This window comes from Zeus faber (assembly GCF_960531495.2).
Source record: "Zeus faber genome assembly, chromosome: 11".
Taxonomy (NCBI): Eukaryota; Metazoa; Chordata; class Actinopteri; order Zeiformes; family Zeidae; genus Zeus; species Zeus faber.
Genome location: NC_137205.1, coordinates 4,643,139 through 4,665,638, shown reverse-complemented (window position 1 = coordinate 4,665,638; position 22,500 = coordinate 4,643,139). Strand labels below are relative to the sequence as shown.

The 22,500-nt window shown below is 42.6% G+C and overlaps 1 protein-coding gene across 1 annotated transcript in view; it reads right to left on the bottom strand.

Moving 5' to 3' along the window:
• Window positions 1-10,560: 10,560 nt before the first annotated feature.
• The window catches only part of rab11fip4a (RAB11 family interacting protein 4 (class II) a), a gene marked incomplete at its 3' end in the record, with an annotated part of 54,303 nt that continues 42,363 nt past the window's right edge, over window positions 10,561-22,500 (bottom strand). Inside the window, exons 7-15 of the mRNA XM_080009867.1 lie at window positions 17,569-17,604; window positions 17,296-17,404; window positions 16,916-17,019; window positions 15,077-15,217; window positions 14,710-14,791; window positions 13,940-14,077; window positions 11,801-11,941; window positions 11,274-11,417; window positions 10,561-10,677 (exon numbers count right to left, since the gene is read on the bottom strand). Coding sequence (XP_079865993.1) covers window positions 10,561-10,677; window positions 11,274-11,417; window positions 11,801-11,941; window positions 13,940-14,077; window positions 14,710-14,791; window positions 15,077-15,217; window positions 16,916-17,019; window positions 17,296-17,404; window positions 17,569-17,604 — 1,012 coding nt within the window. The remainder of the gene's footprint in view (window positions 10,678-11,273; window positions 11,418-11,800; window positions 11,942-13,939; window positions 14,078-14,709; window positions 14,792-15,076; window positions 15,218-16,915; window positions 17,020-17,295; window positions 17,405-17,568; window positions 17,605-22,500) is intronic.

Sequence of the window (22,500 nt, the reverse complement as noted above, 5' to 3'; positions counted from 1 at the left end):
TCGCAATCACCAAGCCCCCTTACGTGAAATAACACGGGTCCTCGCTTATCGACCAATTCACTTAACGACCTAGTCCTAGGAACGGCACTCGTCTTAGTTGTTTAGTGAGGACAACTTACGATACGGTACAACTTTATTGGTCAGTAGGGCACTGAAATTAATTTTGCTTGTACTTGTACTGTTTTAGCAGCCTGTTAATGCCAGACGAAAGGGAAAAGGCTCAGAATATGAGAAAGGTCTAGACATACAGTGTAGCGAGAGGCTTGCACTGCTCCACTGCACTATATGTTTCTTTCCCTTGTAATTGGAATCTTCCGCTGTTGTCATAAAACCCAACAAATTTGAGTCATCACAATTCAGTGACTGCACCGCTTCCTGTAACAAAGCGAAACCATATAGAACCTTCAACTCTTCATGTTTTGCAGTGTAGCGTGTTTTGCCAGTGTAGTGTGCAGTGTTTGCATGCTACAATGTTATATTATTATGTATGCAGTATTATTAGTATGCAGCATGGGACTTACGATTTATTCGCAAGGAACAAATCTATGGTGAGCCTTGCATCTCTATACGTGACGCCACCCTGGTGTTGGATGTACTAAACATTGTTTGTATACCAAATTTGGGGGTGCTAAATAGCATCCTAGCATCAGAGGGGTTCACCGTGTCATGTAGCACTCATCGATTTGATTTGGTTTCACCCACTGACATCAACATCGAGAAAACGGCATCACGCGCAATTTTAAAGACCCAACGTCTTTTAAGTCCCTTGTTTACATTGGCACGGAGGTAACCCCCCCCCTCTCTCTCTGTCTCCGTCATTGGGTGTCTTGCGTTTTTGAATCAAATTCTTTTATGTGTTCTTCTGATCCACAATTGGCAGGGAGGTAAGGCCATGAGGAAGAGAAACAGCAAGGCAAGGCGAAGCACAGAGCGTCTGTTTCTCACCCCCGTCCTCCATGTCTCTCTCTCTCTCGCTCTCTCTCTCGCTCTCTCTCTCTCTCTCTCGCTGTTTCATGCTGGGCACTGGAGAGTCTTTCTATTTATAGAGACATACCCGCGCTTTCGGTCTCCCAGCCCCTTCAGCAACAAAAGGAGATACACACCCACACGGAGAACGTACGCACGTGTACGTGTGGACACAGACACGCGCGAAAATGCAACTAGACCCAGCGCAAGAAAGACGCAAACACAAAAAGCAACCCACTAAATAGAAGGGCCCGGCGTGACGCGTTGCACACACATTACTGGACAGAGAGCTCATCGGTGCGCAAGGGACACAAGGACAAAAGGAAGCCGCCTGTTGACACACAATAAAAAAAAAACCCATATATGCAATAAGGCGGAATAAGGATAACGGCACGCAGGCGCTGGCTCCCACCCCCCACTTATTAATAATGCAGGGGGGGGGGGGGGTTGTGTGTGTGTGTGTGTGTGTGTCTGTGTGTGGGGGTGGGGAGTCATAACATTTGGTATGACAAATTCAGTATCCGTGGAAATGCACGCACGTTTCCATTAAGGTAGGTCTTAAGGAATGGACGTCAAATGGAATCCAATTCTAATTCTGTGTATTTACAGTGATGTCATTAACAACATTCGGGTTTTGTAATCAAGTTATATTGGGTTATTTTTTGTGGGGGGGCTTTTTGTTTCAATTTGTCTCATTAGTCACAATAACCATGGCAACCCGTGAGAAACAAAGCTGATTCTCACCAATAACCAACGCCAACATTAGATTTTGAGTGTCGGTCAGTAGGGTTAGGGTTAGAATTAGCGTTAGGGTCATCATAACCACCTTTTCCCTTGCAAAAGTACAGTTTTACTGGAGCTTGGAATTTAATGATTGATTTAAAATGTGACTTTTGTCGATAAAATCGTTTGTCCAAAACGCTTGGTGGTGGCTGTTGGATTGGGTTATTGCAGCAGGGTATGCTGTAGTAAAAGAATTTAAAAAAAATCTTTAATTAAAAATAAATTGCACCCAGTGGATGGATAAATAGTCATGCGTGAAAAAGAAATTCTGAATGTCGCTGCATTTAAAACAAGCAAGATTATTTTTGGGATGTTGGAAGGCGTGTTTCCCTAATTTCACAGGGGCTGGCTAGTCGATTCCATCTGCAGCCTTGCAGTGAGCTAACACAGTTAGCATGCAGCGGTCGACAAGTCGGTACTTCATACGCATATGGATGAAATCGGTATCGACCCTCGTCTGAACCTGGGTAAGATAGACAATTTCCCCCTCAGAACGTATCCCTTTTAAGTTTATGTCACACAAACCTTCTCATGTTCAAACACACACCAAATATTTCCATAGTTGGTCAAAAGGCTTTGAAGGCCAAATACTGCATCCTCAGCTTGCTGGTCCTTTCTTCCAAAGGAACATAAATAATTGTGGTCACCAAACCACCAAGGTTAAAAAAAACACAACAGGAGAAATTCATGAATTGCTTCTTGAGGTTTAGCAATTGGTGGCTTCTAGAATCTCTGTTAATGTCTGTATGAATGAAAACACGCACACACACACGCACACGCACACGCACACGCATCCGCAAACATTTGCAGCTATGCACTGTTACGAGCACACACTGCAGTGCGGATGACTCAGCCACCGCCGTTACCATGGAAACGTTGCCTCTTTGCAATCAGTCTCTTAGCAACTATGTGGCTCTTGTGTATGAAGCCAGGGTGTGTTTGTGTGCGTTTTTATGTGTGTGCGTGCTTTTGTGTGGGTGTATGTGGGTACCACTGAGGGGAGGGAGGGAGGGAGGGAGGGAGGGAATGAGTGAGTTTGTGAGACAGGTGGGCGGGTGGGTGTGTGCCTCTAAACTCACACTTTAGATGACAAATTTGGGTGTTTTTGCGTTTGTTAAATATTCCGTCCGGTCGCAACAACTCATTTCTTTGTCACATATTGTTGACCTACGAAATGTTCTGTCCTGTTTCTGGGACACCTCAATTATTAAAATATAACCCTCAATTATTGACGTTATCAACAAATATATTTTAGGAATAGAGCTGCAGTAGTCTCCCATGGCAAAGTTCATTAGGTATCGTGGTACAATTGGTAGAGGTCAGCTCCTCCAACACAGCATTATGCTGGTTTTCCACCAAAATTTGCGTGTACATGCAGGTTTTTTTAAATGCAGGAAAAGCCGCTAAAATAGGCGATGACTCCTTTCCCATTGCCAGTAGACAAGTGTGCCTTTCTGGTTTTTTTTTTCTGGTGTGTCACGTTCAACATCACTAACGCACTGGAAAAGGTGCAGAGGGACAAAAAAAGGGGCGGAGAGCTGGCCTTCTCCGCAACCAGCTCTCCGCCCCTTTTTTTCCAACCCTCCACCATTTTTACAGCACTGGTCCTTTGACGGCGGGGAGCAGAAACGCTCCTCAAGTTTGGAGGCCGGCTTGGGGCGGTGCAGGAGTGGTTTGGATCCCAGTGGGGATTATGGGGGTTCTCCATGCATGCACCCAAACTTCACATGCTCAATCGACATGCTTGAGGCTTGACGCCTCAATCGGATATGAAATGATCAAATGACACACAGCTATCCCTATCTATTTATGCGCCAACATCCAGAACTTCAATGCGTGTCAAAGCATTGCACTGGAAAAAGGGCGGAAATTAGCGTGTCATGTTTCCAACACTGCCAATCGGACTGGAGCCAATAAATATCTGTGACTACTGCAGAGACATTAGTCCTGGGAATGAATGTCGATTGTAACCTTTCCCACTAAAGGCAAAAGCCAGGTGTTAGTGGGTGTCAGTGGGTTTTTTGTACAGTGGGAAAGGGGTATGAGAGGTACAATCGTCAAGGGCTACAGGCTGCAGAATGAACTCATGTTCTTGTTCCTTGAATGGTTACCTGCAGTAGGTTCTTGATCAAAAATACAGGCTGAGGTAAGAGGTCGATAGAAAACAAAGCAGTGTCTATGATTTGAATACATACTGGTTATAAATGTACAAAGGGTGGACAAAACAATGGAAAGTAAAATCTTAATATTAAGGACGAAATAATGAGTAAGGACACCCTTTGCCTTCAAAACAGCTGCAGTCCTTCTTGACATGCAGTGAAAAATCGTGATAAAGTCCTGAACTGAGTCTAAGTTGGGTATCGCATCGTTCCTGGAAAAGAAGAGCTCCAGTTCTTTGGGGTGAAGAAGGAGGTGGAAATCGCCTTCACTCCAGAACCTCCCATACTGTAAGTCCCCTCAGGTGACTAGAGAGGCCATGGTAAGTGCATCCTCCTGGTATGGAACATTATGAGTAGAGTGTTTTAGTAAGTCATAGTGCTTGGCCATTATACAACCCAGAATCATTAGACACAAGTGACTGCCCTTCACACTGAATCCAAAAACGCACCAGACAGCATTTCCAGCCCCTGGTGGCCGTCGGCTTAACTGTGTTTGGGTTTCAGACATTGGCCCGACATTGGCATCCTTTGGCTTTTTACAAATGTAATTGTAGGAAATGGAGTCAAAATATGACTCATCCGGCCATACAGTATGTCCAGGTTTTGTGCTCCTTACATGTTATGGGCCTTTGCATTCAAGCAGTTTTCCCATAAAACCCAGTGTTTATTTTGCTGTTGTAAGAACAGGGAAGGGATAGACAGTGAAAATTTGGTAACAAATACTCTTAATAATAAATAATAACAATAACTTGAATTTATATAACGCCTTTCAAAAAAACCCAAGGTCACTTTAGAGGAGAGGGGCAAGGAGGGGAGGCAGATTAAGGGAGAGAAAAACAAAAAAACAAAACAAAGGAATAGCTAAACTAACCAACTAATGGGGAAAACGCTTAAATAATAATATATACGTACGTAATGTATATGTCAGACGTGCACCGGAAGACGTGCATCAGAAGACATAAATCTGAAGTAAGAGATGAGAGAGTTTGAAAGATTGTATTTTTCAAGAACATTACAGCGATGACATTCCCTTTGTGTATAGTTGAAAAAGTATACACCAGGCCTGGCCAACCCGCGGCTCGCGAGCCTCATGCGGCTCTTTGGCTGGTTTCATGCGGCTCTTTCACATAACAAGCGTCAAAAACTCAGAAAAAAAAAAGCGCAGCCATTCATTCCCTATTGTGATTATAAAATCGCTATGATATATCACTCGTTTTCCACCGCGGATCACTTCCTCATTTACTCAAAGCGAACAGCAGCAGGAGTCATGTCCCATTAACGCCTGTTTTATTAGTCCAAATGCCGCGTTTACACCAAAAGCGCCTCCATACAAAGTCAACGCGGCATTAGGACTAATAAAACACCAAATAAGATTCAAAAAAATTTGGAAGTTTATTTTCAACACTATTGACATGGTTAGTAGTCAACATATAAGATGGATCGGCCGGTGAATTGCGTTGCGTATCGAACATCTCCGATGGAGAACTGTGAGGGCTGGAGGGGTGTGTGTGTGTGTGTGTGTGTGTGTGTGTGTGTGTGTGTGTGTGTGTGTGTGTGTGTGTCGCGACTCGCGAGCTGCAGGAGGAGGACCGACTGAAAGCTGCTTTAAGGGAAGGGACCATTGAGTTCTGGAGAAGTGTGCCAATGGAAAAATGCCCCAATGTCAAACGGGCTGCGCTTAAGATACTGTCAATGACACCCATGTGAAAGAATTGCTTCGAGTGGCAACAACGGAATACAAGCCAGATTTGAAGAGCATTGTTCAAGACAAGGAATGCCAGAAGTCCCACTAAGCAACATGCATAGTAAGAGAAAAACGCTATTGTTAATTATTATATTTTTGTTTGTGGACTTGGTTGAACTGAGAGGTATACCGCGGAAACGTAGTACTTTCAGTACTTACAGTACTTACTTTTTTTTTTTTTCAAAAATGTGGCCAGGACTCCGGAACACCTAGTCCCAGGTATATGTGGATGGCCAAAGCATCAGATCGTGTATGGTAGGCAAGAGCCAAAACTGATTCTTAAAGGTTAGGGTTTAAGGGACACTATTGAATAAATTGACCCAACATGAAAAAAATACATCCTTATCATTAAACTCGAAGTCCAATTCCCCCCTCTATGAATAAATAAACAACAGTACTTTTTGAACTGAGAGTTTGTGTGTGTGAGACAGTGCACACAATGTTATATTTTTGTTTGTGGACTTGGTTGAACTGAGAGTTTGTGTGTGTGAGACAGTGCACACAATGTTAATTGTTGAAAATAACTGGCCTGTGGTCTTAGTACTCCATCCATCCATCCATCTTCAACCGATTATCCTTAGTCGGGTCGCGGGGGCTAGGAGTCAATTTCTGTCATTATCATGTTGGTGTGTGACATTTACAATAAATCTGGCTGAGCGGAGGTCTGTGTGTGTGTGTGTGAGGAAGGGATGGGGTGATGTTCATGTGTGCCCATGTGTATGATGTGGCTCTTTGCAGTAACACGGTAAAAAAAGTGGCTCTTAGTCTCTGACTGGTTGGCCACCCCTGGTATACACCATCGACATAGGCTGGGTCCTTTGGCTCCACTGGATAAGTTAGTGCTCAGTGAAGCAACTCCCCCTGGTGGACATACGGTGAGAAATTTCTAACTTTGCAGGACATACACTATATACAGTATAGGGCACTTCCTTCGATGACCATTAAAGACCGCACAGACTGCAGTTTGGAAACCCCTGAGCCAGGCAACCCCCTCATGCCTCCAACTCTTCGTCCTCCTTCCCACGCATAGTATGTTCCTCCCCCACAGAAACCCCTTTTCTCTGACCTGTATTGACGTCAGGGTTGACGCACTCCGGAGTGGCCGGCAACATGAAAGGCCTCTATGCACGTGGCAAAAAAAAAAAAAAAAAAGAATACGATATTTTTAGCTGGCAGAGGAGGAGGGAAAAAGAGAAGAGAGATGAGAGAGAGAGAGAGAGAGAGAGAGAGAGGGGAGCTAAAGGGCTAAAGGGCCTTTGTTTGGAGCTCTGCATAGCACACAAAAATACAAACGCGCACTTATAACAATTTTTTCTTAAGTTGTTAGAGATCTCGTAGTTCAAGCCCATAGCTGAGACCTACCCCGTCTAATAAAAATATAACTTTTTTTAGGAATATGTTGTGAATCTTTATTCATATTTACACATATTTTCAAATGTAAATATGAAAAAGACCCACCCCTTTCGCATGGCCGGTCACAGGGATAAATTTGTGTTTTAGGTATCAAAATGAAGAACCTGATGTGGTATTGACTACATTTTATTAGTAATACTTATCGGATTTTTTCCTTTTTAATAAAATAGATTTTCTTAAGCTATAGGCATTCCGACCTTTTTTAGCCTATTTTAACCTGCTTACTTATCGGTATTGGGTTATAAGTATAACCCAATAAGCTCATCCCTATATTTTCCTGTATGCCTTTGTCATGGAATGTGGATTTGGGGAGTGAGCGGATGAAACAAAGTTTGTTATTTAAAGGGGGAAAAATGTGATCAGCAGTCAACAGTCAAAATCTTCTATAATTTTTCAGATATTTCTTTGACGAACGCACCTTTAGCGGTTTGTGTGGACATCGGCATTTCAGTGATGCAAACAGTAGGCATTTTTGCAAAGCTGGATCAGCGGCCCTGGCAATTGTCTTTTAACTCCCTCAAGTGGTGGTAAACTGCCACCCCATCCTCACTGGCTCCTGAGCCTACGCATAATGTTCTTTTTACATCTACTGGTTTTCTCTTGTTTAATATAATCTGTTGTTCACACAGGGGGGTTCCCAACCCGGGTGACATAAATCTATTTAAAAGGTATAATAACTTAAGTGTTTTGGCAAGGGTTTGCAGTCCAGGCAGTCTGTCCAATCCCCACAATTCCTGCCCTGTGAATTACACTGCTTATATGCCCAAACGGGTTTTCATTTTAGTTTGTACAAAAATAGATAAACACATAGGCTATGAAGCCTTGGAGCAGCCACATTTGACAATGTTGGTGTAGTTTCTATGGCCCTCTTTCAGTGGTTGCTATTTGGCAGTAATTAGATAGAACTGTGCCTTCAAAAAATCTCAACCATTTGGCTTTACATCTTGTCCTAACTCAAGAATATCACACCTCTCAATTAACACGCGATAGTCTAACAGGTCGTACATTATATTACAATGGTTATTTAGCAGACACTTTTGTCCAAAAAACTAATAATAAGTACATGTTAGTGGGCTCAGCACATCATTGTTCACACCCGAATGCTGCAAACTGAGCAGACAACAGACGTAGTCATGCCAAAGCATATTCCAAGTTTTATTTACACATGTAGTTTCTGTACAATGTGGCTACCAAGTGCCGCATCTCAAGTACAATAAGTGAAAGAACAAATAAATCAGTGAGCTCCTGTAAAATGTGCGTGATTCCGACATAATTATGAATAACTCTACATCTAAGGCCGACCATCAGTTCTTAAATTGAGGCATCTAAGCTTTTTTTTTTTTTTTTTTTAAGCATTCGCTTTGAACCCCTTATAGAATAGGTTGGGTATTTTTTTTAGCTCAGGCCTTATTAAAATGTTGGTTCCCATCATTAACAACGATTCATAGAACAACATCGCTTTACTACTTGCCTGTGTAGCCCTACACGAACGAACGAGCTTTACTACTACAAACATACCACTCTGCTGCAACGTCTCATTGCGTTTAAATGCCGTCCAATGGGGAAAACGTTTAAGCCTGAAGAAAACCCCAAACATGTTGAATGGAAAACTCAAGTGTCTTAGTGCATTTTTGTAGTATGTGTTGAGTGAGGGCAAATCACATTTCATTCAATTGCTGCAGGCTTAAACTTTTGTTTAACTGCATTTAAGCACAGTGAGAAGCTGCAGCAAAGTGGTAAAGTGTTCAAGGAGGTTGTGCCATGGACAGTTCTGGCTTGGGTTGAACAATGGCAAATCTATACTTAAAGGAAGCTTTAAAGTAAATGTTTTGGCTTCAACGTCTCTCAAATGTGCTATACTATACACAGGTAACACATACGGTATAATTTGTAAGATATAGTTTGATGGCCAACCATTGCTTTTCACATTGTAAAAAGAAACATTTTCTTTTGCTTCATTAATTCAATGAGTGGCATGTGAATGCAAATAGCAACAAGATTCTGTACAAACATTTACAATGCATGGAAAGAAAGCAAAATGTCAAGATATTGAGTAAAAAATACAAAAACAAAATCATACAATGGTAGAAATCTATATTGTACCAGTCAAATAGAAAAAAAATATATCTAGATTTGTGTGACACCTCTGACGCACAGGCAGAAAGACAGTGGGGGAGTGACAAGGTCAAAAGACAAAAACAACCACAAAAAAGGAACTACAGAGGTGATTTGTGCAACTGAGCAAAACTAGTTTTGTGTTCATCGAATGATATGGTGCTTTCGCAACAGTCGCCCCTGGGTGTGATTATTACGGGCCTGTGACACTCAACGTGAACGCCTACATCGAGTGAGCACCTGCCTATGGCGTCTTATATGCGGCAGATACAGGAACAAGGTGCAAGTCAAGAAGGGATTTTACACAGTAAAGAGCAAGACGGTGGCTGTGTATTCTTTTTAAACCGTATACGACCACCTCTCGTGGAATCACTTTTGTTACCCCCTTTACCCCCAGGTACGCCAAATTCACATCTAATCAGAATACATATTTTCATGTTTTCATTGTCACTTTTTGTACACGGGCGTATGCTCAGAAATGTTTTTGCCTAAATAGGAGTGTGAAACAGATTGATTTCAGGAGAGGACTCGTACATTTTCTACTACCCAATTGAAATCGGCACATCGACAGTCGTGTTGTACAAAATAAATCCAGGCCCATCATCGATTGTCAATTCATCGCTTGAAATTGCGCCGCTTCATTTCGAAAACACATTGAAACGTTGTGATTTATGCTTTCGCTCTCAATGTCGTTCATAGTGGTTTATCCAAACTCTACCACAACAAGAAGAACGGCTTTTCCTCACACTTATTTATTTACTTTTTTTTTTTTTTTTTTTGACCAATCGTGATCAAGTCCAAGGTTTACTTTTTTTTTTAATCCACCATTTGGTCTTAAGTGAATTAATATAGGGGTTCAATTTTCATTTGGGCGATTCGTATCTTTCAAACCTTTCGCAACACGACTAACCATCACGTGAAAGACGTAGAACACACAGAATACGTCCACCCAGGTGCTTTTTCGTGGCTTGGACTCTCAAAATTACTCGTTTCCAGTCATTCAAGATAACAAACCGTTCATTGAAGGAGCTTGTTAATCTCTCTATTTGGTTTCTAAAGGGGTTGGAGGAGGAACGTTTTAGATGAACATGTGCACCTCTCTCTCTGATAATTCACTGTCAACAGTTCTCAAATGCAGTCGGGGGGGGCACTCGCCACCATTGGAATGGCATCTGGATTACTTGTAACCACTGGAAGAACTCTATGGGGGACTAAAGTTTAGCTTTGAAGGTGTCTACATTTCCCCCCCGTCCCTTCTGGGGTTAAGGTTGGAGTCGAGTAAGGTCTAAGGAAAGGAGCATCGAAACAGGGAACAATCGTCGTCAATGGGTCAATGGCAGGTCCTCACAAGGATAGTGTGCGTGTGGTCGTGCTTGTGTATTAATTCTTTATCTCCAAGATGGAGGGATTGTGGTCGAGAATGGCGAGGATGATTTTGTCCATGTACTTCCGCAGACGAAAGTTGATTTCTTCCTGCTCCTTCAGGGCGTCTACCAGCTAATATAGAGAGCAAAGAGAGGAGAACCAGAGACAGAGAGAGAGCAATAAAGTTGGGGATGATGACATGGAAAACATTTGGAACAAAAAATAATTTCACCGCAAATCGGTTCTTTTGCCTACATTTACACATACGTAAGAGACAAGAAACAGTAAGTTGCGCTGCTTCATTTTTTCCCCACCGCCCAAGAGTAAAGGCAACCTACTGTAGCCAATGTTAGGCGTCGGATGCACTGCGGCAATAGCAAAAAGTAGTTCTAAATAAAATGTGATAATACGGTCATTTAACACATGTTCCAGAGATAAATGTGAGAAGAGTAGAAACATCCTCCACAACAACCTTTTGTTTGACCGGTTCACCAAGCAAAAGGTTAACTAGCGGCCTATATATGGGCTCGCTAGCAACCTGTTGTGGGTGAGAATCTTCTGTATTTATCGACGGTTTCCACATGAGAGAAAAACTGAGGTGGAATGAAGAAAATTAAATTGGCTACACGTGGCTTTTAAATAAACCTCCCAGCTGATCAACAGATGGACGCAGATGAACAGAGGGCCAAATGTTTTTTTCCCCAAAGGACTCCATTTCCAACACTTGCCTCGTCCCTGGACGCATTGTCAATCTCGGCCGCCAGGCACTGGGCCTTTGTGTGGCAGGCAAACAGGTTCTTGGCCTCATACAGGCTCAGGCTGAGGATCTGGGCATTAAGGTCGTCATTCTGGTCCCGAAGCTTATAGTTTTCCTGAGGAGATGATGACAAGGAGATAAGCGAGGGCCAGGGAGGGAGGGTGGGGGGGTGGGGGCAATGGATGTTTTCGGAAATGAAAATCATCCAAAGGGTTTTATTTTATGAGCATGTTGCCGAAAGCGTTTTCAGATGAATTCCCATGGAACACCCATTCTATCCAACCGTTAACCATCAAATGGAATCGAAATTCAAGAAAATGATGATTGACGCAGACAAACTCTTACTCCAGAAATATTGCTTAAAATAGTTTTAAATTGATGATGAAGTGAAACTGACGCGACTTTTTGCCTTTGCATTCTAATCAATGGGAAAATTAATTAAGGTGTGTGTGTGTGTGTGTGTGTGTGTGTGTGTGTGTGTGTGTGTGTGTAACGGACCTGTTTGAGCCTCTTGACCTCGTGCTCCATTTCGATCTCCCGGGTCCTGGCGTTGTACTCTACCCTGCCTGACCCGGGTTTCTCCGTCTCCATCTTGAATAGGTGCAGGTGCTCCAGTTCGCGGCGCAGGTCATCGATCAGCTGGAGGGCGGGGGATTAACGAGACAACAGTTAAGATTCACAATCAGGAAATCACCGTTCACTATTTGGACTAGCCCTGAGACACAAATTAACTTTTGAAGATTAGCCCCACTGTGACAGTTATGAAATTAGGATTCTGTGAGTTTTCACAACCTTTTTTCTGTCACGGCACGCAATTAAATTCTATTGTTCTATAATTATAATTATGAATCAAATGAACAAAAAATCTACTTGTTTTAGCGAAGGACTTGTCAAGAACTGAATCTCAAAAAGACGCTTCAAGACGCTCGCTTTTAGGTGTGAAATTTGTTCTGAGGAACACAGAGCTGCTATTCTGGCTGGAACTGATGAATCACATGAGTTAGTGCAGCCTTGCAATTTTGATCTAGCAACACCAAACAGCCAATTTCCATTATTATTTTTATAAAGTGGAATTTGAAACGTTTTCATGGCACACCCGGTGAGCTCTCACAGCATGCTGGTGTGCACAATGGTTTAAGAACATTGCTCTGAATTAATACATTTAAGATTAAAATGCAACATTAATGGCAATATTAAACACAATTTCTTAAACATGTGCATTTCTTAAGAGAAAAAAATGTTTGGTAATGCACTTCACTTACCAGCAGTTACATTAATTTGTCCAAAAGATGAGAACAACCTATAAAAGGTTAGTCATTTGTTTGGATTTAAAGACACATGCAAGTAGTTTGGGATTTAAGGTGACATTAGAAGCTTGTGAGATATACAGCAATGAGGTAGTATCAGTTAAAAGACATAAAAAAATATACGCATGAATTGATTTGTCATTTTCAAACTTTGGTTATGTAAATGTTTAAGAACTGAACTGACACTGATTCGTTAATACAGAAAATCTCATAATGCCTTTAAAATTATTTTAAGATAAAACACTGAAATTGTTCAAACTATCTTGAATACCTAATAATTGCAAAGCCTATTCGATCATATACTATTATATAGCCTAGTATATTATCTGACTTAGTTTGTTGTAATCCAATTAAGCCACAACATTAAAACCACCACTAATATTGGGTAGCTCCCCCTCGTGTGACCAAAACAGCTCTGTCAAGGCGTAGACTCCACAAGACCTCTGAAGGTCTTTCTGGTGATCCTTTAAGTCCTGTAAGTTGCAAGGTGGGGCTCCTATGGATCGGGCTGGTTGTTGCAGCACATACCACAAATGCTCGATCGGATCCCTAACCCTGGCCATCCACATAATGTAGAAGAAAATGTGATTCATCAAACCATTGTAGGCACTTTCGATGGTGGACAGGGGTCAGCATGGGAACTCTAAATGGTCTGCACTGCTATGCACTGTGTGTTTTGACACCTTTCTATCATAACATTATTTATTACTAGCATTAACTTTTTCAGCAACAGTGTGCTACAGTAGCTCTTCTGTGGGATTGGACCAGACAGGCTAACGTCCTGGACCTCATGTGCATTGAGCCCATGGGCGCCCATGTCCCATAACGCCGGTTTACCGGTTGCCCTGCCTTGGACCACTTTTGCAAGGTACTAACCACTGCATACCGGGACCACCCCACAAGACCTGCCATTTTGGAGATGCTCTGACCCAGTCTTGACAATCACCACATTGTCACCTTGTCAAAGTCGCTCAGATACTTAAGCTTGCCCATTTTTCTTGCTTCCAACACATCAACTTCAAGAACTGACAGTTCACTTGCTGTCTATAAATGGTCATGCCCCTATCATATACACTACATTACATTTAGCGGACGCTTATATCCAAAGTGACTTACAATTATTCAAACACCGACGGACGCAGCCATCAGGAGCAATTAGGGGTGAAGTGTCTTGCTCAAGGACACTACAGCATGCTAGCAGGAGGAGCCTGGGATCGAACCAGCAACCTTTAGATTACTAGACGACCAGCTCTACCTCCTGAGAGGTAGAACTGGTCGTCTAGGTAAAAAATAAATCCCTCCCCAGGTTAACTGTTGGCGCGCGTCCCACCTCTTGCATGGCTTCCTTCTCCTTCTGGAACTCGTGCCGGTTCTGCCATAACTTGTCCATCATTTTCCTGTACAGGTCCATCTCGTCCTTTAACCTTAAACTGGCGTCTTCAAGTTTGTCCGTCATCCGTTGCTTTTCCTGATGGGGGGGGATACAGGGTTTCAGGATTCGGACAGAGAATAAATAAGAAATTAAATTGAGAAGACTTTCAAAGGGATGTTTTTTTTCCCCCAGTGTAAAAAAAGCAATAAATGAATTTTAGAACATTACTGTCAACAAAACTCAGCTGACTGCACTGGCAACCTCACAGCATCAACTTGCTGAGTTTCACAGGCGTTCCATTGGATGGAGAGTCGTACAAAAATAGTTGTATAGAATGCAACAGCATTTAAAACAACAACTCCCGTAAGCGAAAAACCTTTTGAGATGCTGAAAAGGTTTGTTTCCCTTATTTCACAGGAGCTAGGCTAGTTGATTCCCCCTCCAGCCATGCATTGTGCTAACACAGTGAGCGTGCAGACAGTCGCTATCTCAGCAGAGAGACACACAGAGATGAAATTGGTATTGACCTTCAGGTCTGAATTTGTGGAAGATATACGTAAAAAAATAAAAATAAAATAAAAAACAGAATTTGCCAAGATGGGAGCCGTGAACATACGCGACAGAATTTAGAAGTTGCGTTCTTGTTCGCCAGTTTGTCATTCCGACGAACAAGGGAGAAATAATCATCGGAAATAATTAGGACCCCAACCCTTTCTGACAAATCTCACCTGATCCAGTTTTTCCATCTGGGACTTGAGTCTGCACACGCTAATCTTCATCTCTCCGTTCTCATCCTCCAGCTGCTGAACCCTGTGAGAGAGAGAGCACGCACACGCACACACACACACACACACGCTTTTTCAACCCAGGCCTTCTGTTCAGAACCTCACTGAACGATTTATTATTGAGAAACTTACCACTTTGCTCCAAGATCTCACTGTCTTGAAAACATGCATTATATTTCTAAGCACTAACTGGGCATACTAAATAGCATGCTAATACGCCATTTGGAATGCGGCAATCGTTGTCAACTCAAACACTACGGTGTAGTATAAAGTAGTAAGCTCATTGGCGGGAGGCTGTGTGTGTGTCTACCTGTTGCTCAGGATGTCTATCTCCATGTTGCGCTCTCTCTCCATCTTGGTGTAGGCCTCCCTGTGCCTCCTGAGCTCTTCCTCTAGGTTCTGCTCCGCCCGTGACTCGGCGTCCTTCACCTGCTCCTCCAACTCATGGACCCTGCTCACACACATACGCACAACACGGGAAAAAGGGAAGCTAACAACATTGTCGCAAACCGTGTATTTTCATCATCCAGAGTTTTATCGAGTCTTTTACACTTCGGCAAAACAGCTCTTATTGGATACATCCAAGCGAACGAGACAAGAATCGGGAAGGCTTATATATTTGCCCTGTATTTAAGCACAACGAGACGCCGCAGAATAATGGTAAGTTTCCCAATAATTAAGAAGAGAACAAAGTTGTGCTATGAAGAGTTCTAAAAAGAAAAGATGAAAAAACAACATTTTAATCTGGACGGAAAATAGCAAATATTATTTCAAAATACACACACACACACACACACACACACACACACACACACACACACACACACACACACACACACACACACACACACACACACACACACACACACACACACACACACACACACACACACACACACAGAGGTGGTCCCATCACACACGCACACACCACCACACCTGCTTGGAGTGCACCCCAGCACCCTCCTTGGTTGCATTCCTCTCCTTTCCTCCCTCATTTACTGTCATAACTATGACAGGAAGAGGCCACGTGACCAGTTGTAGTTACAGTTTCCTGGACATAATTAACTGTTTTTCAATCCATGTTGTCGTCCAATATTGGTGTTTTTGTGTCAATGTTGTTTGGTTCTATGTTTATTTGTCTCACCCATGGTGATTCTCCCGCTCTAGGAGTAGTCATCAGTTGTTTTTAGACCCAAACATGATAAATCGTTCTCCAAAGAGGGGGGTTGGTGGTGGTTCTCTAAAACCAAAACCTGGGCTCTTGTCATTCAACAGGTCATCCACAGGACAGAGTTAATTCAGCAGTTCTTGATGATTTAAGAATTAATAAAGAGTTGCATTGCAGGTTGAGAACTTCACTTGCAGACTAACTCTGTCATATATGTCTGTCTGTATGCAATGTCATAGAAATACTCTGTGTTGTATGCCCAGCATGCTGACAGCACAGGTAAAAAAAAAAAAAAAAAGAGAGCAGACAGAGTGTGAGTGTGAGTGTGTGTGTGTGTGTGTGTGTGTGTGTGTGTGTGTGTGTGTGTGTGTGTGTGTGTGTGTGTGTGTGTGTGTGTGTGTGTGTGTGTGTGGGTGGGTGGGTGGGTGGGTGGGTTGGCGGCAGCCAGAAACACACAACATACTATTTTACTTTTCTTCCCTAGGTTTTTAATATATTTCTTATTTAAATTATGCTTTTAATTGTTTTCTTACAGTGATCAAGAATATATTTTAAAATAAATAATCCCATGCACGGTATTGCGTCATTCCCGGTGTCAATTCTCGGTGTGCTTTCTTGACAAAACATAGTTTAGAGACTCGACAGACTCATCGGGGATTCCTCCAGGTGAAAGATCTTGTAATGTGTGACCCCCTGTCGCCAATCACTCATGTAGTGTAAAATGCACAAGACTGCAAGATTCAGAGACAGGGACAGAAAGTTGTGTAGCATGAACAGTACAGCGATCTGACAACTTCGAAAGTTGTGTAATGTGCCCATGGCATTAATCAATCACAGATGGCGTTGTTCTCTCGGACAGATAAAAAATTAAATAAATTAAAATGCTAAAATGGGTCGCCAAATATACTTTGGTGGCTGTTAATACACCTGGACAGCCCGCCCAAGTAAAGTCTGTGGGGAAACACTGAACAGTATCGGTACCTGTGCACCAGCTGTATGTTTTCCTGTTTGAGTTTCAATTTGATGTCTCCGTTGGCCAGGCTGTCGCTCTCCAACTCGGTCACCTTCTTCTCCAGATAGCTGACCTGCGGTAAAACAAAATGACCGACCGTCAATTTCATTATAGCTTAAGAATAGCTGGCCACTCTGCCTATAAAATAAAATAAAAAACGTATTAGGAAAACGTGCAAAATTAGGAGAAGGCATTGGGAAAGTGCATTCGTTGTAATAAATCTACTATCCATCCATCCCTCAATGTGTGTGAGAAGGTACCGTATGCATTTGTGTGTATGTGTCTGTGTGTGTGTGTGTGTGTGTGTGTGTGTGTGTGGATTTTTGTGTTTTTGTGTGTGTGTTGATACCTTCTCTGTGATATCCAGGTCGCAGGAGTCAATGCTGTCAGTAAACAAGTCTTCCATGCTGCTGCCCTGACTGGAGCTGAACATGCTGTGGTTGGCCTGGAACAACTGACTGGGCGGTTGAAGGAAGGATGAAGAAGGCAGAGAGAGAGAGAGACAGAGAGAGAGAGAGAGAGAGAGAGAGAGAGAGAACACATTTAAAAAAAATAGACTAAAGACATGGGGAGAAGGTGCAGCAGAGTGCCAAGTTTCTCAACAGTGATTGAGGTTACCTACCGTCCAAAAGCTCGGCTGGAAATCTTCCTATTGGGGCTGGAACAGAAGAGAGGAAATGAACAAACTAAATGAACAATGGCAAAATAGAACAGTGGCTTTACCAGTTGGCCAGTCATTTTCATTTGGAATCGCAAACTCAAGGTTGAAAGGCTGAAAAGTCGCTGTGTTTTTGTTTTCTGGAATGCTGGAAAACGACCCTCACTGTCCATACCTGTGGAAAGATTGTGGACACAAGCAAATTAAAGTGATGGAAAAAGCCAAGTTTTTTATTAAAAAGGGTGCTGTCAAATGTTTCAAAAAATTAATTGCGATAAAATACCCGATATTAGTTGGTGTGATTAATCGCAATTTTCACATTTACCCAATGAGATCCTAAACAAAGACTTAATATTAAAAAATATATATTTATCATTCAATGTTGATCAGTACTTGATAGCAGTTACCTTGAGGGCTACTGAGATTTCGAGGTTCTAAAACAGGGAGTCCGCAAAAACACGAGAAATATAGGTCGCCACGATTTTCCTTGACTTTTTCAAAATGCTTAAGATCGCTAGCAAAACGATATATTAACATGAAATCACTTAGTATTGCTAAGTTTATACTTTCTGTTGAAGCGCACTATAGCGCAAAGTTATGAAAGGCCTGGGCTCTCAGGAGCAGATGGACACACATGTCATGGCAGAGGCTCTCCTCATGTGTGTGTGGGGATAGGCGATTTACCTGTTGCCCGTTAATTGCTCTGATGAGCAACAGGCGTTCAGCCACCTCTGATCCCAGGCCAAATTCCCTAGACCAAAGACAGGTGTGGCTGCTTAAACCACACCACCCCCTCACCATATATTTGTTTCACGATGGTGGTACATTTTTTCAGTTTGCTTCCAAAATGCAAATTTTAAAACCGTGCATAACAGCTGTCCAGAGTGTTGTCGTCTGCTCTCTTCCTCTGCTCTCTGGGGCCGAAGAGGAGATGGTTGATCATACACTATCGCTCTCTTCAGTGTACATATGAGTACACACATACACGCACACACGCACGCACACACGCACACACAGTAGAAATATGTCTCCGCAAAATCCGCCCCCCCCTCACCCTTTGCTCCCAGAGCAGCCTAAATTCCTGTTGTGTGTTTTTATAGCTATTGGTGTTTTTTTTTTAAGATATTTGGTGGTGGATATTTGTGTATTTGTGTAGTAGATACATGTATCTTTAATACCACAGTGTGATTATTTTCAACTACTTCAAGCTCATATCCTCCTTATGGAACAATTTTCTAAATCACAACCAAGACACTAACTGGAAGATGTAAACTGTCCATTGACTAGCATGCAGTAGGAGGTTTTCTGGAGCAGCATCTAGTGGCCATTAGCTGAAGTGCAGTTTAGATCAGGGGTGCCCAATACATCGATCGTGATCGACCGGTTGATCGACCAGTAGATCGCAAAGGTAGTGCTTGACAGTGCGTGCTACACAGAGCAGATTGAAAATTGTCTGTCAGACCTTGACAAACAGTTTCAAGACTTTGTTTTCCTCAAGCCAATTGCTACCCATTTAGGGAAGATATTGAGGTTGATTCACTCACATCAAAAATTGCAACACTGTTTCACCTGAACTCTTCTTCAGTGGAGGATGATATGTGACACTACAGGCTGACATTCAGCTAAGTCCAGGGCTCATGGACAGTTTTGGAACTTACTCACAGAGGAAAAGTACACTAACATCAGGGAAATGTGCCACCTCCTTGACTGCATTATTCGGCTCTACTTATTTATGCGAGTCAGCTTTTTCCCGCATGAAGGTTATTAAGTCCAAATACTGTTCCACCATGACGGATGATCATTTGGAAGCCTGCTTGAGGCTGGCTACCAGCAGCTACACTCCGGACTATGCAACTCTGGCCAACTCCATTCAGTGCAAGTCATCACATTAAGGTAGTGACCAAAAATGTATTTAATTATATTGTGCCGTAAGGTTTTATGCAGTGATGCAAGGTACGCCAACAAATATTGTATATATGAAGTATACTCAGTATATATATAAATAAATATAGTTAGCATTTTTTAATGCAGGTAGACCATTTTGACCTGGTCATTTTAAAAGTAGCTCACAAGCCGAAAAAGTGTGGGCACCCCTGATTCAATAGATAGATAGATGGATGGAAAAATGTGGCAATATACAATACAGTACATCTAAAATTAACAATAAAATAAACCTGACAATAAACGATAGATATATATATAAAAATATAATATAATATAAAAAGAAAAAAGTATATTGCACCTTTTTCAGCACTGGGGCACAACGTTTGTGGCTTGGATAGGTACCCAAATTTAATCAATGAGCCCCGACGTGTTTGAGGCCAAAATCCAAATGGATCCAGCGCATTATAGCACACTGATAACAGCGTCTTTTTCTAGCTTTATGTGTGAGTGCGAATTTAGGTCAGGAGACATCTTGAGAGTCCAGCGTGTGTGTGTGTGTGTGTGTGTGTGTGTGTGTGTGTGTGTGTGTGTGTGTGTGTGTGTGTGTGTGTGTGTGTGTGTGTGTGTGTGTGTGTGTGTGTGTTTTCCTATAGACCGCCTGTCTATTATTGGTCCACTTGACCTGTCCTCAACTCCCCTTATAACATGACATGCTTTCACATAACAAACTCAAGCAATCACATACACATGCACGACACACATATATCACAAGTTGTGGGTGTGTGTGTGATCGTGGCTCATGTTTCTTCTAAATGCATCAAGTATGTACGTAAGAATATTCAGTCCAGTCTTGTGAGGTTTCATCAAAATGCGATGCATTTCTAACATCGATGATAGAAATGTTATTGGTTGATGGTTAGCAAATGTACTGTGTTTACTTTTAATTTGTAGATGCAAAAAAAGGTGTGTTGCGTATAAAATTCCGTCATTTGACATTTATCAGTTTGCTTTCACAGACGTGGATGTGTGAGCCATAATCCAGTGACATCCTCCTAAATCCAGCCTACCGTCACAGCAGTTTAATGATGTATACGCTGACTCTTGCACACACACTGCAAACAAAACAACATACACACGAAAAATCTTACACCAGTATGGGATACAGTTTCTATGGCAACCTCTCATCCTTTGATATGAGGCGGGGGGATTTATGGGGGATTGTGTGTGTGTGTGTGTGTGTGTGTGTGTGTGTGTGTGTGTGTGTGTGTGTGTGTGTGTGTGTGTGTGTGTGTGTGTGTGAAAAAACGAATATGGGTATTGTTACTGCGGTGTTGTCGAGGCAATTGCAGGGATGGAGAGGTTTAACAGTGGCAGTATTCAGTGTCAGTCAGTGGTCCCACAAATTTGAAATGAATCGATGATATATGTATATATATTTATAAATGTAAATGTTTATAAATTTGTTTGTTTATTATTTATTAGATATAAAAAAAAATATATATATATAATTTTTCTTTAAGAGCATTAAAAATAATGGTAATGTTATCATTCTTTCATCATTATTTTAATGTCGCTGTGTTTTCTCGATAAGTCAACCTGCACAATTATATGTTACGATATGACAATGCCAGCATTCTGTTAGCGCTGATCTGTTACTAGTCACTGTTGAAACAGGCAACCACACATCCCTTGTAACACTGCAGACATCAATACTAAACTCCCCAATGTCGACAGTATGTCTAATTACACAATTAATTAATTTATAAGAGTAAATAATGTCATGTGTGGAGCACATTGCACACTGTTAGCTACATTTCTATGAATTATTTTTCTGAACAGAAGCTCTTGGCATATTAGTAATCAAATAATTTTGAATCAATATTCTAAGCCAATGCATTCAATTATTTGGGAAGTAGCTATGAAATAAGTGGGATAATGTACACCCATGCTTGATGAGGCCAGTGGCAGAGCGGAAGAAACTGTTCTTGTGGCGAGAGGTTTTGGCCTTGTTGGACCACAGCCTCCTGCCAGAGGGAAGTGTTTCAAAGAGTTTGTGTCCGGGGTGGAAGGGGTCAGCCACAATCTTACACACACACACCTCAGGGTCCTTGAGGCGTACAGGTCCTGGAGAGATGGCAGATTGTCGCCAATGACCTTCTCAGCAGAGCGAATGACACCCTGCAGTCTGCCCTTGTCCTTGGTGGTTGCAGCAGCGTATCAGATGGTGATGGAGGAGGTGAGAACGGACTCAATGATGGAGGTGTAGAAGTGCACCATTATCGTCTCTGGCAGGTTGAACTTCCTCAGCTGCCGCAGGAAGTACGTCCTCTGCTGCGCTTTCTTGACGACGGAGCTGATGTTCAGCTCGTACTTGAGGTCCTGGGAGATGATGGTTCCCAGAAAATGGCAGGACTCCACAGAGTCGACTGGGGACTCATACAGGGTGATGATTTCTGAACCGGAACCGGTGCTGATGGTCCGGGAGTCAGAGACGTGTTTTCCCAGCCTCACATGCTGCTTCCTGTCAGACAGGAAGTCCATGATCCACCTGCAGGTGGAGTCAGGCACGCTCAGCTGGGAGAACTTGCCTGCAGAAGTGCTGGGATGATTGTGTTAAAGGCGGAGCTGAAATCCACAAACAGGATCCTGGCATAGGTTCCTGAGGAGTCCAGGTGCTGGAGGATGAAGTGGAGGGCCAAGTTTACTGCATCGTCTACAGACCTGTTGGCTCTGTAGGCAAACTGCAGGGGTCCAGGAGAGGCTCTGTGATGGATTCGGGGTGGGAAAGCACAAGGCACTCAAAAGAGTTCACCACCACAGAGGTCAGGGCGACGGGTCTGTAATCATTAAGTCCTGTGGTCCGTGGCTTCTTTGGGAGTGGGATGATGGTGGAGGATTTAAAGCAGGCTGGTACATGGGATGTCTCCAGTGAGGTGTTGAAAATGTCTGTAAACACCAGAGACAGCTCAGCACAGTGCTTTAGGGTAGATGGACAGACAGTCTGGTCCGGTT